Genomic DNA, 17,097 nt, shown 5'->3' with positions numbered 1-17,097 from the left:
AATATTTTAGTCTTAAAAAATGTTTACTTTTTAATTTACAATCATATTATTAACTCCTATCCAAATTCTTTATTGAATTAAAAACTCATAATTTGACCCAAAACTTCTCGTCTTGCTCTTCATGTAAACAATTACATGAATATCTCATAAGTGACATGTATTTCTTATCTGAAATCTTTCTTAATTAAGACATTTCATGAAGATATATATACTGTATGCACATTTTAGCAGACTATTGGATTTGGAAGAGAACAAATTAAAAGTGTCAAATACTCATCGACAGTCTTTACTGGCACCAAAGGAAAGGTGACATTCATTGAGTCTTAGATAACATCCACCTGGCTCAAACTAAACTAAGCAAAACAGCCACGAATGCAAAGGCTTGATTGAGCACATAATTGACCATAAATAGTAGCTTTCAAATAAATCTAGATCCAACATGGCCTCTCCAGTCGATATCCCCACAAGGGTTTACTCAGCACTCCCCTTGCCAAATGTATGTCTCAACCTACCTCTCAACCCCTTTTTCTTTCCTCCTCCTTTTTCCCATGTCTGCACAGCCACTAATCCACTAGCCTACTCTCCTCCTTTATTACCTGCTCAGAAACACAAAAAAATCATCTAGAGAGTTTTCAAAGCGTCAAGATGGCTAGGTTGCTTCCCTGAAGATCCTATTTCCATAGGTTAAGGGGCTGGGGGAAGGGGTGCTGGTGTTGACTTTTTAGAAAGCTCCCAATGATTGTGACCCAGAAGTCACGGGTCCGCGGCTCAAGGCTTCCCTTCACCATTGCCTCCACTGCCCTCTGGACAACTCAAAATCTGTTACGAAGAAAACCTCTTGTTATTTCTAAGCGCTCTTTCTAGCACCTTGCTTTAGCTCAGCAAGGGGGCTATTCTGCAATTTGGCAATGTCTAGAGTCAGTTTTGATTGTCACAACTGTGAGTGTGCTACCGGCATCTAGTATATAGAGGCCAGAGATGCTGCTCAACATCCCGCAATGCACAGAAGCGCCCCCACAACAAAGAATTATCCAGCCCCAAATGGCAATATTGCTGAAGCTGAGGAAGTGCCATGCCCGCCGCCTACCTTTCCTCTTCCTTCATCACGCCACTCACACACTCATTAAACAAACATTTCCACTCTTCCTGTTTCACCCTCTCTGCCCCAGCTGCCTCCAGACTGTCCCTAACCATCCTTCATTCCCAGCTCCAGTCACCTGCTGAAACCAAACTCTCCCCACATTCTCACCAGTATCTACAATCCCCACAACACCCTTGTTCCCTCCTGGCTGCGTTCCTTTTCAGTCCCTTATTTCTGATCATCTTTAATAAAGCCAAAATACACAACAATGGTTCTTCTAGCAGCTGGGCCTCATTGCCTCCCATCCTTCTCTACAACTAAACCTCCACCCAATTTGGTGGCCAATCAAGGGCCTCTGCATCATGCAAGCCGTGCTCCTCTCCAAGATCTAAACTTCTCCAGCTGTCCTCTCTCACCACAACCACCTTACCTCCCACCTGTTCTGTTAGCTCCCTTCCACTGTACCCACCTCCTTTTTCTCAGAAGTTTGCAATGGCATGCCAGTAATCTAACTACCCCTCCCCACTCTGACATCACTCCTTCCCACCCAGTCCTACGTGGGGTCAGACATTTTATTTTCAAAGACACCTGAGAGCTCTCATAAACCCTCAGTTTTGTTCAATCTAAAAACAAAGAAACTTCCATTTTCTGCTTTTCCATTCCAGTTCTTAGAAGGTTGGGGGATGATGGAGAAGTAATTGGTTCTGCTACCAATGCACACCACCCAGTTTCAGTAAGGCCTCAGATGCAATTGAGCGACGCTTTAATTTATTGCTGCTTTGCCCTCCATTCCCCACAGGGCTTGCTCCAAACGTGGGCCCTCCCTCTCACATCGTGTTGTTTCTTACTCTACTGTAGGGAATTGGGCCATTCACCTTGAGAATCAGCTAGCATCCCTGGGGACTCATATCCTCTCCTATAAAGTTTAGCCTCCCTCTAAAGGTACTCAAGTCCATCTACAAACTGTGCCCCTACCCATTCTATTCCCTGCTTCACCTCCCAGTTCTCCCCTACTTGCCAGGAAAGCTGACTCTTCCTTGTCCCACACACATGCTCATTCCTTCTCACCTTTGTGCTGCTATCATTTCTTCCTCCTGGGATTCTCTTTTCTCCAGCCTCTAGTTAGAGAAATCTTACCTATTGTATAGCACCCCTTCCTACCTTGTGTGATCAGCCTGCGAGGACATAACTGATAGCTTCCCCAAATCTCTTTAGTACATATTCTTACTTCCCTTACAGTTCTCATCATTCTGTGTTATACTGTAGGTACCTACACATATCACTTCATCTCCTTGACAGAGGTCCAGTTTGTTTGCACTATCCAACTCTACTCTGCTTCTCATACCTTGCATTACACACACATAAATAACGCACTTACATATGTGTGTATATATATCTTTACAATATATTATAAAAATGTATATCAAATATATATATAATCTCTCCCAATGTTCCCCAAGTTCAAAGTAACTGAATTAAAATTGTTGATATGCAGAATCTCTTGATGAAAAGGTAGACCCAAAAAAAGAAAAAAATCCATCAGGGGTTTTCATCTAAGTTTCACGGATTAGGTTGAAAAATGTGTGAATCTCCTCAAGTCGTAAGGGTATTTTTCTGGTGAGAAAGTTCATAGCTTTTAACCTATTTTCAAAAGAGCCCATGACACACAAAAATGTTAAAAATTACTGCTCTGGAGATATGAATTATAAACAGAATTCACTTCATTATTTATATTCTGATCTAATAGAGCCTTTGGAATATCTAAATAATGTTGTATCAATTGCATTAAATAAAGCTAGATAATACGAATTTAAACTACATGAATTTGCATTTTTAAAAAATGAACCATGATGGCCCAGTTTACATCAACATTTATTTTTTACCAACACCGATCTTATTTAAAGTAAGCTTAAATGCGATCTTATAGCACATAATGAACAGAGAACAGTAGAGCATCTTTAGCTACTATCATATTAAGTAAGTAGTATGGCTTAGTAAATAAATAAATAATAAGGATCAGGTTGCAATTTAAACTAATCTTCAATTATTACAACCACTAGATATTAGATCAGTTTACGATAGAAACACAGCTTGACACTTCTTTGAGATAGATCATATCCTAATTGCCAAAAGGGTAGAAACATACACTTAATTTATTCAGCACATGTCATTATGCTATTTATGTGTGGACATTTCATAAATCCTACTTGATGTAGCTGATTTAGTAATTACTTAATTTCCTCCCGCTATTCATTAATTCATTCATTCATTTTAAAACCATCATAACTGGAACACAGCATTGCAGGTTAGCAGTCACCTCCAGGTTGATTCCTGGAGTTTTATTGGGTCTTCTCCATCTCCCAACACCCGAGGGCAGGACCCTATGCACACCTAGCTCTCAGCACATGACTAGTAATGGGCCCATCCACTGGCTCCATTCAAACTACATCAGAAAGACTTTCAGAGAGATGTATTCTGTAAAAGAGACTTTAATGTTGCAAAATTACTTTTCAACCCAACAGTTGACATTCCTCCTATAAATTGAGATCACTGCCTCTGTCAATGACTTTGCTAACATTTCTCATCCATGTACTCCTATTAAAGTTCGATATGTAACATTTTCTTTTTTTTTTTTTTTTTTTTTTGCTGAGGAAGAGTGACCTCGAGCTAACATCTGTTGCCAATCTTCCTCTTCTTGTTGCTTGAGGAAGATTAGCCCTGAGCTAACATCTGTGCTGATCTTCCTCTATTTTGTATGTGGGTCACCACCTCAGCATGGCTGACAGTGCTGTAGGTCCGCGCCCGGGATCTGAACCAGATAACCCAGGCCACTGAAGCAGAGTGTGCCAAACTTAACCACTAGGCCACGGGGCTCGCCCCCACATTTTTATTTACATTATGAAATATTAAATTAAAAGATGGCCCTACCAGCTGCAAACATGCAACAAAACTATTTTGTGTGTCAAGTCGGCATCAAATTGCCATATAAATCTTTTAAAAAATTCACTGGGGTTTATTTTGCTCAATTTAAGGGAAAAGCTGAGATTTTAGGCCACTCTGGTACTGAACAAAACCCTGGAGTCAAAGCAGGTGCAGTAACATAGCGATCATCACTACCTCATTCTTGTGAAAAGAAAGTGAAAACCAGCAGGTGTCCCCTTAAAGATTAAAATAAGAGAGGCAAAGAATTAAAGGTCACCAAACACTGTTGTTACAAGATTTACATTTACCAAATGTAAACTGAACTTATGCCATTTGGCTGATTTTTAGGGCAGTTTTTTTAAACAAAAACAAATCTATTCCGAGACAGTCTAAAAAATGGTAAACTGGGAAAGCAATGTCCCTAAACGCCTGTAGAACTTCTCAGGAATGTTTTAGATAAAACCAGAAATACATTCTTGAGAAAACTCATTAATGAATTTACAGTTAACTTCATAGATTTCACTAGAATGTCGTTTAAAAAAAAAAAAAAATATATATATATATATATATATATATAGTTTTAAGTAGAGTAGTATTACTTGCTTTGGAACTGTTAGACGTCAAGGAGCCAGCCACCCCTCCTCCCCCCAGTCCTGGAGAAGAAAGAAGAAAGCCTTTAATACCAAGCCAAAAGAAAAGCAAAACTTAGGTTCATAAATGCTATTGAACAGCCATAATTTAACTCCTATCCTCTGATTCAATCAAATGGAACCACAGTTTATGACAGATGGACAAAAACGAAACTCCATTAATTCCTGTTGATAACGGTAAGAAATACATAATCCTATATATAGCTCCAGTAGTGTAGAAAATCACAAGTTACAGGTTCACTATCCTCAAATTTGTGAGCAAGCTTTATTATAAAAGAAAGGAGGAAAAAAGAGACCCGGGGCTCTTTATATGCCACTGGTGTACTATCAAATCCACAACAGCTTCTAAAGCTTTCAAATATGTAGCTCACTCACTGCTCCCAATAACTAGAGTCAAACACATCCAGAGACCCTAATCTCATTTCTGCCCCTCAGAGTAATCAAGCAGAGCAAAGAGGTGGCATCCGGATACACCATCTCCTCTAAGGTCCATGAACTCCTTCTTACAGATTAAGAGCTTGAGGTCAGAATAACTGCGCCCACAGGGATGAATTACGACTTCCAGGAGCAAGCTGCCTCCCACCACTGCAGGCACCATAACAAAGGAGGTGCCAACACCAAGGCAGTCCGCAGAGCCCTTCTCCAGGAGCCAAGACCACAGAAGGCAACACACCACCAGGCTATAAAGTTCTCTTCTCTTTGGGGCCTACAGTGGTCCTTTCCATTTTTTGTTTCCCAGTGGTATCAGAGACTGACCTCTATAAAAAGGGAGATCCACCTTGTATATCCCTCTGGCTGGAAGCCCACACACAGTAGGGTCATATGAATTCTCCACCACTGAACATTTCAGACATCACGCTGACCCGTCCATCATTTCACACACAGCTGTCAGTTACAGGATTTGAAACACCTCCTTATTCTTGTTGTGTAATAAGCATCATACAGATGCACACAAAGACTTCTGTTAACAGGACAGATTTGATTTCTCCATTCCAAACTAAGACCCATTTGTTTTCAAAGAATGCAACATTGTTGGGGTTTTTAAATGTGTTACTGTTTTGGAGTGCATGCATTGATTAGAAAACAAAAGTCGGTATGAGGCTTAAGGCAAACATTTAGAGTATGACACTGGAAGAGCCAGTTTGGTTTTAGATGCAGGACAGACATTGCTCCTCGTCCACTGCTTTTAACAGAAAGTGCTTCTGCAGATGCCTTCTCCCAGGTGTTCTGAAATTTCAAATATCCTTAGACACGTATCGCACCATGGCATCCTCTTTGCAACAACAGCAATTAGACTTGACTGAATTTCAAAGCTGAGGGCTGTGATTTTAGTGGCTGAAACATAATTTCAAGAAACTCAAGTAAACATATAAAAAATAGCCAAGTATCTGAAAACAAGGCTCCCCTCATTTATTTTAATTACATCATAATAATATTTGATATTCTTAAACATCTTTATGTATTACTATTTGTTAGACACCTGTTTAATAGGTTAAGAGTTTCCATATGGAATTTTTAGCCTTAAATGTTGTTTAGATGATTTGATATTATTAATTTTTAGACTGCCTTATTAGCCTAGAGTAATATTTCACTGAAAAGTGTTCCTGAAAATATTAGTTCCACTGAAGATTAATAGAGGGTATCAGAAAAAGAGGTTCCTTGTTAATTGCAACCACTTTGTAAGTATCTATAGCGTCAAGGGGAATTAAGCGGAGGTTTGCGGAGGTTTCTTTATTGCAGGACTTCTAGGAGCTGCTAATATGTTAAAATGCATTGTGACCCTTAGTGGGTAGGAGACAGAACAAAGCCTGCAGCATCCCACAACTTACTTAACCTCAGAGCTCATGTTTAGTAGAGAATTTTGCAGAACTAGCCCCCAGAACACAGTTTTAGAAATGCTGGCCTGAAGGAGCATGCTGACTGGTTTGTGAAATCGCAGTTCGATTCTTAATGAAGACTTAGAGTAGGTATATCAGACACACAAGCATATTGTTTTACCTATTTCAAACCATTTGCACCTAGTGCTATAATCCTATTCATAGGGAAAAAAGGGGCCAAAATTGGACAAGTTCATTATACGGGTGAAAAAAAAGAACAGAAAATTTCTCGTGTGTGTGTGTTTGATTTCTGACATTTGAGTGTTATAAGACATGGAAAAAGGGTAATTTCCATTATTAGCAATATTAGTTTCAAAACTGGTTTTGGAAAAATTACACTGAGCTGCTTGAAATTCTACAAATAACATAACTGAAATATATCCATTGACATTTTAGCCATTAGTAGCATATCCAAATATTTAATGCAATTGATGCCATAATTTTAATATTTTTATTTCTAGTATAAACATAGAAGTGTTAAAATGTGCTTCTGTCTCAGATTTTATTTTTGTCAAGCACACACATGCACAAAAAAGCAAGAGACCAGGAAATAAAGATCTCCTATTTTAAGGAGTCCCTGGCTCCCATTCTGAAATTCTTGACTGGGCAAGTAGAGAATGTGACCCCAAAGTAAAGCAGCATGAGAGGGAAAAGGAAGTGGCAACGCCCAGTGGCATTTCTTGGCCAGTGCCCACATATGGGCCCCAAGCCAGAGATGGCTCTGGCATTCCGCACAGAGCATGCTGCTCATCCAAGTCTTTATTGGAGAAAGCAGGCGAACAGCTCTGCACAGATTGGCTCTTTGAAACTTTGGATGTATGAAAAAAAGAAGCTTCCACTTGGTTTGTGAACCAAGAAAGAGAGCTGGACACTGGCAGAAGGGTGTCCATCTTCCTTGGTAAACATTAGAGCAGAGTAGCGCTGAATGACTCAATGAAAGAGTAAATGAGAAACGACACGCAGGACAATGTTGGGGTGCAAAATTAGAAAACATTTAAAAAGAAGAAAGGTATCATCATTTTACAACTTAGCAAACTCTTAGCATGTTCTTGCCTCATAAGTTTCTGAAATATTATATGGAAATTTTTAGTCTTCTCTATGAATCAGATTGGTTAAAGACCTCAAGATTTTATAATCAATGGCATTTGAATCTAAAATTTTAAATTCTCTGAGAGGAAGAGTTTATGACAGGTAAAGTTTTATACTTTGGGAGAACTATCAAACTTATCAGAAGTGTCCTAGGAAAATCATAAGATTCTACCTGCACTTTTCAAGTCACTTCTTGTCAATTCTTTATTTTCTGGAAAGTAATCAAAGAGCATGTAACTACGAACACTGCATAAAATCATGAATGACACCACTGAAATACTCCATAATAATAGTAAAGTTGTTTTTATTTAGCCCATCAGTGCACTCATGGCCTTCTCTAATAAATGTGTGCCTCTGAAAATGCTTAGTAACTGTGCAGTATTAAGCAACTGATATCCTTAATTAAGTTTCAAATGTGCTTCTTCACACAGCTGCACACACATGTGTACTAACCTAATTGTTACTTGCACACACATGTGTACTAACCTAATTGTTACTTGCACCTGCTCCAAGTTAGCCACATTTCACAGAACACATGGCAAGAATGGCATTTGCAAGTGTTAATCTGTTGAATGTAAATCTATACTTTCTTTCAATAGTTTATGGCACATATGCTTTGTGCTACATAGGAGTCTGATGTACAAAAATGTGGGCGATTCTGAATTTCCTTACTTGAAAACAAAGCTGTCTTTTTGATCTAAAATCAGTTATGTTCTTCCATATTATAACTGAGTGATTTTTCACTGAGAAATATCTGAGTAATTTTTAAACATTTATATAAAGTACTCTTTGATGCAAACATTGAAAAAAAAAAAAAAGCCAAAATTCTTTTGCAAGCTGCTGGAAGTTGTAAATAAGAAGTTAAATTGTTCCTGTCCTGTACCACCATATCCACCACTGCAAATGCAGTGCGGCTTGTTACTATCTGAAAAGTTCAGTTTCTGAGCATTAAGGACAGCAATGATGAAAAGAAAATTACCTTCTTGAGATTATAAGCTTAAACTCTGGACTCTGCACATGGAGCAAATTTGTTTGCAGAGATCATACCCCTTTTTCGTAGGACTCACCCTAAAATCTGAAGTTACAGTAACCATACAACTCAAAGATTTTAATTTATGATATATAAAGACAGATACTTTTTCAGAAAATGGAAGTTTTGTATTGATTCTCTATAGTATGAAATTCTAACTTCTTGTCTTATAAACTGATTTCCTGATTTTTAAAAGAATGTATGTTTATCCACATTTGTAGTCTGCCAAACATTAAATTAAATACACATTTAACAAAATTAAAAGCAAAGATATAGAATCCGGACAAGTAAATTTCTCTAGCGCTTCTGTCTCTGTCCTTCACTTACTAAATGATCAAAACACTGTGTCTGCTCTGATAATACAGAGATGAATGAGGCTCTCATCTCCACAATACCAAAAGCTACCTCATCTTCTATTATGGTTAGTTGCAAGTTGATATAGACATAAATATTCCTTTACATCTAATTAAAATATAAATACTCTACTTACAGAATTGGAGATAAACGTTTCCAGAAACTTAATAAAATCACTTAATAAAAAAAATCTTAATAAAGTTTCTATTTTAGACACTCTTTGTCTTCAATGAATTTTAACAAATCTAAGATATTTCTGTACAGCTACAAGAAACCACACCCAAATGTTACGAGAATGCGCACCAAACACTTCAGAACTGGGTGAACTTTTGTGTCAATCAATGGTACAGGAGCCAAAACATTCTGGAAACCTGGCTACTCATAAAACAATCTTTACTCATAATAGCTCAAAGACACAAAAAGTTTTTAAAGATCTACCAAGAGCAAAGGAAAATATATACACCCACCTACTTTTTGTGCATTGCTTTGCAACTATTAATTTGCAAAAGACTTATTTTATTTAAAATTAAATACTATAGTCCTAAGAAGCAACAACTACTAGTAGTCTCTGAGGTCCTTTAAATGGGATTATTTCACCCTATCAACCCAACTGACCGTTCTTCGTCCTTTGTTTTATGTTCTGCATCTGCATTAACATGGCTGCTAATTATATTAGCCTGGTGGCACACAAAATCTGAATGGGGAAAATCACATGATTCTTATAGAGCCTAAATACTAGGCTAATACCTAAAATACTTCTTAGGATTCAAACGTATACTTGGCTTAGATTGAGCACTCCTATATTCCAGCTACCTCTGTTTTGTTAGACAACTTAGCTTTGATTCAAAATTTCTGTTTCATAAGTGATGTAGCTCCTGTCCAATACACCACTGCATGGATGCATGCACATAAACACACACACACACACACACACACACACACACACACCCTTTAGCCTTATCATGCTACTTTGTGTATTTAGCTTCCCCATTTGTATATTTATGTTTTTCTAAAATTCTTTAAGTTCTTGAGGAGTTTGTATTCATCACACAAAATGTCATATAGATCTAAAGCCCACATTTACCATAATAAAGCCCTATGTTAAATGATTAAAAATCAAACCATTTTTAAAATGGAAAACTGAAAAGAGTATAAGAATGCTCTTACCCACTCATTCTCAGTTTTATGCTCTTACACGGTGAATCAGCAAATGTATTCTTTTCTGAATCATATATAAAAATAAGAATGTTTTGAAAATGTTTATACAATCTGGCATACTTGGCCTAACTAGTAGTTTAACAAAGTAAACTCTCTCATTGTTCTGATTAGCTTTATCATTAAGAGTAAAAATGCTTTATTGCAAAACTTAAATGAATATGTGGTACACAAAAATAAACTGGTTTACACATCATTGAGAAAGTATTACACTCAAAATTATATTTATAGTTCCATTTTCTTTTTCTTACAAGCAAGTACATAAGTAATTCATGGATCAAAATATGCATCATCAGATAACTTTCCTGGGAAAGAAAAACATCCTAAGACAATATGCAAGAAAAAGCAATGCTTCGGCTAAACATTAAACAAAACCACCACCACCACCACCGCTCGTGAGCTTCATGACAACTGATAAACAATGAAGACCACTTATGGAATTCTTCTACCAGCTTCAATAGCAAATCCTTGCTCTTTTGATCACCTTACTGATCGGACTCTCAGAAATCTCCTTCAGTCTTGTCGTCCTTTCATCCTTTATGAACCAATTGTTGGAAACGTGGGTGGCTATTCCGATTAATTTATACTTTCCAAGGACAGCTGTTTGATAACAGGAGTGACCAGGTACCTCCTACCTCAAAGGAACCACTTACAGTGGGATATTTTTCACCTCTAAACTATCCTCCCCTCCTCCTGTTGCCCGCAGGGAATTTAAAGTCAGAGACATGACGTTTTCCATTATTGGCTCCTTGCCTCTTTGCAACTATACAACATTCCTCAAAAAGTACATATAATTCTCCATCCTATGGGATCAGACAACAGTATCTATTTCAGGGGCAATTACATACATAATGTGAGACAGAATACTTTTCCTTGGAATTGTGTGTAATAATTGTGATTTAAAGGCTGCTGATTCAGTCTAGGGCAATGGTATTGCTGAGTCCATCGAAGTAATTTCTCTTCAATCTACATACTTTTAAAACTCAATGGGGCTTCTAGATAAGACTGCTGTAAGGACACCATCCGCCCCACATAGTGGTTTGTTAGAGCATTATACTTATAAGACAATATATGCCTTGAAAAATAATACATGTCAGTAAAGAAGCAAAGACACTGCAAAAATTACTGTATGGAAGAAAAGTCAAAAATTCCTTTTTCTCCGCTTTAACACCTGTGTAGTAAATTATATGTGACCATCTCGCTGTTACATTAATAGGAATGCAAAGCATAAAGGAACAAGAGCTACAGCTTGCTCTGCTTAAGGAAATTAACAACAAGTTTAACCCGCACCTGCCAAACTGTCTTCGGAGGGGCAGAAATAGGCGGGGGCGGAAAGGCTCACCTCTCCTGTATCCCACAGTGCGTCTCCCCGAAATCATTTTAAATATGGGCAATATATCTGTCACCTTTTCTCTTTTATTTTTCCTTCCATTCTAATCAATGACAGACCCTTTACTGCACTCCCCTGCTCACTATCTCAAAGGCACATAACAGAAGAAGAGGACCCAAGTGTCACTTACCAGTTGCATGCCACAGATAAAGATAAGCGTGCACCTGCCACTGCAATAACCCATGGTTTCCGAGACCCCTGCCACAGCCTGACTGTCCCACGTCGGCCACCGTCGAGCCCCCACTTTATCCAATCAGATCGCGGGGAAGAACAGGCAAACCTGCCGAGGGCTCGGGGGCTGCGGGCGGCTGCTGCCAGCGTCCTGGGAAGTGACAGGCATTAGGACCTGCTGGCGCGGCGGCGGCGGCAGCTCCAGCCGCGCCCGCCACACATACCTTCACTCGCTCGGTGCACACGCCGCGCCGCGGGCAGCGCCGCCCGCGGAGACGCGCCCGGGGCCCGCAGGGGCAGCAGCAGCAGCCTCGCAGCGCCGCCGCGCCCTCGGGCATCTGGCCCCGAAGTTTCGCCCCCGCCGCTCCCCGCGCCGGCTCGCCCCGCGCCCCCCAGCGCGGCCGCCGCCCGACGCGCGCTCGCCCCGCGCTCTCCGCGCGCCGGCTCCGGGGGCGGCAGAAGCGCGCGGGGCGCTGCCAGCCTCCCTGCGCCGCCCGCCGCTCGTCTGCGCCCGGCCTGCGGGGCCCGGCGGGCGGGGCGGGGCGCGGGGCGCGGGCCGGGCGGGGGCGGCGGCGGCGGCGGCGGCGGGGTCTGCTGCGCGCAGTGATGCCGGGACCGCGCCGCGTCCTGCAGCGCCGCCGCCCCTCCCCTCGCCCAGATGTGTTAATCCTCCTGCCACAGATCCTCCGACCTGCGCCCCGCCGCCCCCTCCCCGGGCGTCAACTTCTCCCAGCCCGGCCCGCGCCGCCGCGGAGGGGGCTGCAGGCGGCGGTGTCTGGGCGGGAAGGAGCTGCGGCGGTGGTGGCGCTGGGGACCGCGCGGCGAGGAGTCCGGGCAGCATGTCCCTGGCTTGCTGGGCTCGTGTGGGTCCTGCTCCCACCTCCGAACCTGGAGCACTAGGCGCGAGCGAGCCGCGTGGGGGGGGGGGTCGGGGAGAAGGGACGAAGAGGAGGGTTAGGGAAGGGAGATGGGGTGATGAAACAGGGGTGCAGCCGAGGCGTCCTGACCTGCCGGGAAGCCCGCGTGGCGGAGGGGACGCAGGAGAGGAGGAGAAGGGGCGCTGCGCGCGCCGACTCCCTGCGGGCCGCCCAGCGCCCGGCTCCCGAAGGTCTGCAGGGCCCGGAGCGGGGAGGGTCACGGAGCCGACTCTGCTCGGGAAAACGGACCGGGTGGCTGCTGGAGTTGGTGGGGAAACTGGGAACCAAAGGGACTAGCGACGCAATGAGTTGCCGTTGCTGCTTCAAACTGTTGTGTGTTTTCATTCAAGAAATTAAAGGATCCGAGGCAATTTTAGCACTCAGTTACTTCGTCCTCACTGGCCGTCCGGGTTGGGTGCGGATTCCTGAAGGTGGAGTCCAGCCCCCGCTCCGGAGCGCCGGCCAGAAGCGGTGCAGCTTGAGCCGTTGCTCAATCACCTGCAGACACGCTTCGGAGCCCGCTGCTGCCACCTGCGGGCCGAAAGCTGAAGGGCGGAGCCGCCGACCCCAGTGGCGGCCCCTGGGGCCTGGGTATTCCGGATCCAAGGGTCAAGTTTCTTCTATAGCCCCGGGCAGCTTGTGAGAGCAATCCAGAGTAACTTTCCCAGGAAGTGAGGGTGTCCTGTCGAGAAACGCCGGCCAACTGAGTCATTGGAGTGAAGTGCCGAGATTGATAAGAAAAGAGAACGGTTTAGGAAAGTAAATAGCAAGCATCTTCCCACACCCCCTTAGGAGATTAAGACTGATGAAACCACATCCAGCAAAGAGCTTTCCGTAGCAAGTGGGATTTGGCCCTACTGAGAAAATGACATTTGTGTAGGATAACGTTATGCTGGGAACCACGAATAAGGATCCCAAATGATTGCTTTCTTTGAATAAATATTATGACATATCAGAATGACTAAATATCGAGAAAGTGAATAGGGCATAGGACCCCTAGTCTCCAGAAGCCTGGAACTGAATTTTCAGAAATGATTTGTCAGTTGTAGAGAGCCGAAAAGGGATCTGATTTGTTAAATTTATGGAATGTGGATATTTTATTACTATAATGAGAATGTCTGCTTTTAATCGCCCCATTTGTGAATGGACTTCTCTGAAAAGTGCCTTTCAGTGTTTAAGGAAATTGCAAGAACCCAATATGCTGCCACGTTGTGAAAAACATTCTATTACTTTTTAAAATTCGTAATAGCAACAATGCGTTTATGTGGATCCATCAATAATCCTGCAGTGGGTCCCTGCAACCAGCAACAGCCTGAGTGGTCTTTAGGCTAGACATATATAGGTAAAAGGAAAGCATGATGGTGTCTGTAGCTGACTCGCAGTGCCCCGCCCGTGGTCCCTGGATGAGTCCCTCTCGGTACCTGCCCACCTTTCTGTGAGCACTTGGGACTATGTGTCTACGGGCCTTTTCTAGTCACACAGAGGTGCTTGACTGGAGAGTGGAGTTACAGCCCTGAGAACAACCCTCACCCAATAATGGATGGGAGTTGGTGGATCAGTATCCCAGCTTTCTCAAGCCGGAGATGGGAAACCTGAGACATGCTTTAGTCTACACCATTAACTTCCTCACCAGATTGAGCCCATAGTGCCCGTTGTTGCCCGTAGTGGTAACCCGCTCATTCATGCCCTCTGAAATAGCTTCCTTCCCATAAGGCAATCCACAAGGGCTTTCATTCCTGTTGTGGCATCATTGGCGCAGTACTCTCCTCAGAAGAGTGAGCCAGACACATGTTCAGTGTGGAGCATTTACTGTGTGCACCCACTACTTACGCACCACACCTACATCGTCTCATTGTTACTCAGGAAACTGATGAGTTGATGCAATGCTCATTTCAGAGAGAGAGTAAGATTTAGAGAAATCAAGTATCTTGATCACAGGCGCACGTGTTCTGGGCCCAGAATTAGAGTGTGAAGGCACGTCCGTGGGACAGCAAAATCTGCTTTCCAAACCACTGTGCTGTGCTGCCTTATTGATGTTTTACTATACTTCACCGTCACTTCTTTTAAAATTCCATAGAGAAGTGATGACTTAAAAATGTTTAGAAGAATAATCACAAATATTTTATCTCTTTTTTCCCCCAGCTTTATTGAGATATTTTGTTATCACTAAACTAAATTCACATCACGTCCTTCAGAAATAGTATAGGCAATGCCTGACTTCTGAAAAGGTACCCGAGTCAGGGATGCAGCTCCATTCCTTAAGGGGGCCATGCCCTTCCTGTTCCATTTCTTATTATCCCTGGAGCCTCAGTGGAAAAGACTATAAAGAGAATCCCAGCTGTGCCATAGAAGTTCATGACAGAGAGAGATGTCTCAGACTGGAATGTCAACGGCCCTCTCATTTAGAAATAAAATCATGCACTATTCAGCTGCATCAGGCTTTCATTGACTTGTCTGGTGACATAACTATTGTTAATTATCTTGTTTCTGTGGGGAAAATGTGTTACATATAACACATCTCCATCTGGCTGACCTTGGCATCCTTCTTTAAAGTACTTTTCAAGGTTATTTCACACCTATTATCTCGTTGATCTCTCAGAACAACTCAGGGACTTCGATAGGTACACAGCCACAAAGTGGGACCGTCTGCTCCATACTCCGTCGGTCACTTCATCAAGAGCAAAGCTCAGGCCTGGCTTTGTAACACCACAGAGCAAGTTCACTCTCAGCTTTACTCCATTCACGATAGTTTAAAAACAGAAAGGCAGCAATTATCTTTACAATTGCAAAACCAACAAGTTTAATTCATTGAATATTTTATACAAGCTTGGATTTTTTTTGTTTGGAAAATAATAGTATTTTCAAAATAAATTTAAAAAAGAAAATAATCATTCATAATCCTTCCACCCAGAGATAATCTCTCTGTCATTTTCCCACAAGCCATTTTTTTTTACAAAAATTGGATTATATCAGACGTAATATATTTTAATCTGCTTTTTTTCCACTTAACAATAGTTTAATAACGTACGTCCAACTCATTAAATATTAAGCTCATGGACTCTGCAGTCGTTTTGACTTCATATTCCAGGCTCTACCAGTTACCAACCATGTAAACTTAGGCAAATCACTAGCTGGCTGTGCCTTAGAGTCCTTAGCTATAAAGGGGGGTGGAGTAATAGTGCACGGGTATCATAGGGCTGTTGGGTCAATATACGTAAGGCTTTTAGAACAGTGCCTAGCACATAGTTAATATTTTAAGATTGTTAATTATCACTATTCTGCATACAACAGAGCTTTAATAACTATATAACATTCCAGTGAAAGTAAGTATCCCAATTATTTAATTCATATCCTTTTCTTAGACATACAGGGTTTGTGATGGGCATAAGAATGGCCCCCCGAATATGTCCACACCGTAATCCTGGGAACCTGTGCATATGTTGCCTCATATGGCAAAAGAGACTTAGAATATGTGATTAAGAACCTTGAGATGGAGAAAGTAGCCTGGATTATCCACGGGGGCCCAATCTAATCACATGAGCCCTTAAAAAGAGAACCTGTCCCAGCTGGGGGAGTGGGGCACAGGGGGTGAGGATAACGGAAGAAGTCGAAGAAGGGTCAAGGAGGTGCAAGGTGAGGAGCAGTTTGACCTGCCATTGCTGGATTTCTAGATGGACAGAGGTGGCCATGAGTCAAGGAATGTGGGTGTCCTCCAGAAGCTAGAAAGGGTAAGGAAATGGATCTCTCCTACAGGCTCCAGAAGGAATGCATGCACGCCCACAGTTTGATTTTAGCCGACCGAGCCCCATGTCAGACTTCTGACTTACAGAACTGTAAGATAATTAATATGTGCTATGTTAAGCCACTAAATTTGTGGTAATTTGTTACAGCAGCAATAGAAAATCAATACAGTTTGCTTCCAATGTTTCAATATTATAAATTTTATAATATTTAAATTTATAGGTATGTTTTTGCCTATGCTATGATTAATTCCCTTGCTATGATTAATTCCCTTACGGTAAATTTCTAGAAGTCAAGTTCTGAGTCAAAGAATGAACAAAACTATGATGCTTTTGATAAATAACACCAAATTTCCTCTGAGGGGTTCTGTCAGTTTATACCTCTAGGGCATGGGCTTGTCATTGCCCCTAGGCCTTTATCAGTAATGGATATTATCATTTTTTTAAAGACTTTTCCATCTTCCATTTTAATTTGCATTTTTTATACAATTATTATTTATTAAATACCTAGTAAATGTGCTAAGATGGATTGTGACGTATAAATATATCACATTGACTCTCACCTTTCTGTGATGATTCCTCTTGAAATTTCAATTCAATTTCTAACACTATTATCCAATGACAGATTCTATGGTATAGAACCTTAGCAATAAAAGTCCAT

General features: G+C 41.6%; 1 protein-coding gene across 2 annotated transcripts in view; it reads right to left on the bottom strand.

The window, feature by feature from the left end:
- Nucleotides 1-12,144, bottom strand: part of NKAIN2 (sodium/potassium transporting ATPase interacting 2) — a 917,329-nt gene extending 905,185 nt beyond the window's left edge. For both annotated transcript variants that reach the window (XM_004422282.3, XM_087444045.1), the window contains exon 1: nt 11,739-12,144. In XM_004422282.3, coding sequence (XP_004422339.1) covers nt 11,739-11,792 — 54 coding nt within the window. In that variant the 5' untranslated portion in view covers nt 11,793-12,144. The remainder of the gene's footprint in view (nt 1-11,738) is intronic.
- Between the last annotated feature and the right edge of the window lie 4,953 nt (nt 12,145-17,097).

Source organism: Ceratotherium simum, chromosome 19 (genome assembly GCF_057802395.1).
Source record: "Ceratotherium simum simum isolate JZ-2026a chromosome 19, ASM5780239v1, whole genome shotgun sequence".
Classification (NCBI taxonomy): Eukaryota; Metazoa; Chordata; class Mammalia; order Perissodactyla; family Rhinocerotidae; genus Ceratotherium; species Ceratotherium simum.
This window is presented reverse-complemented; position numbering and strand designations above follow the sequence as displayed.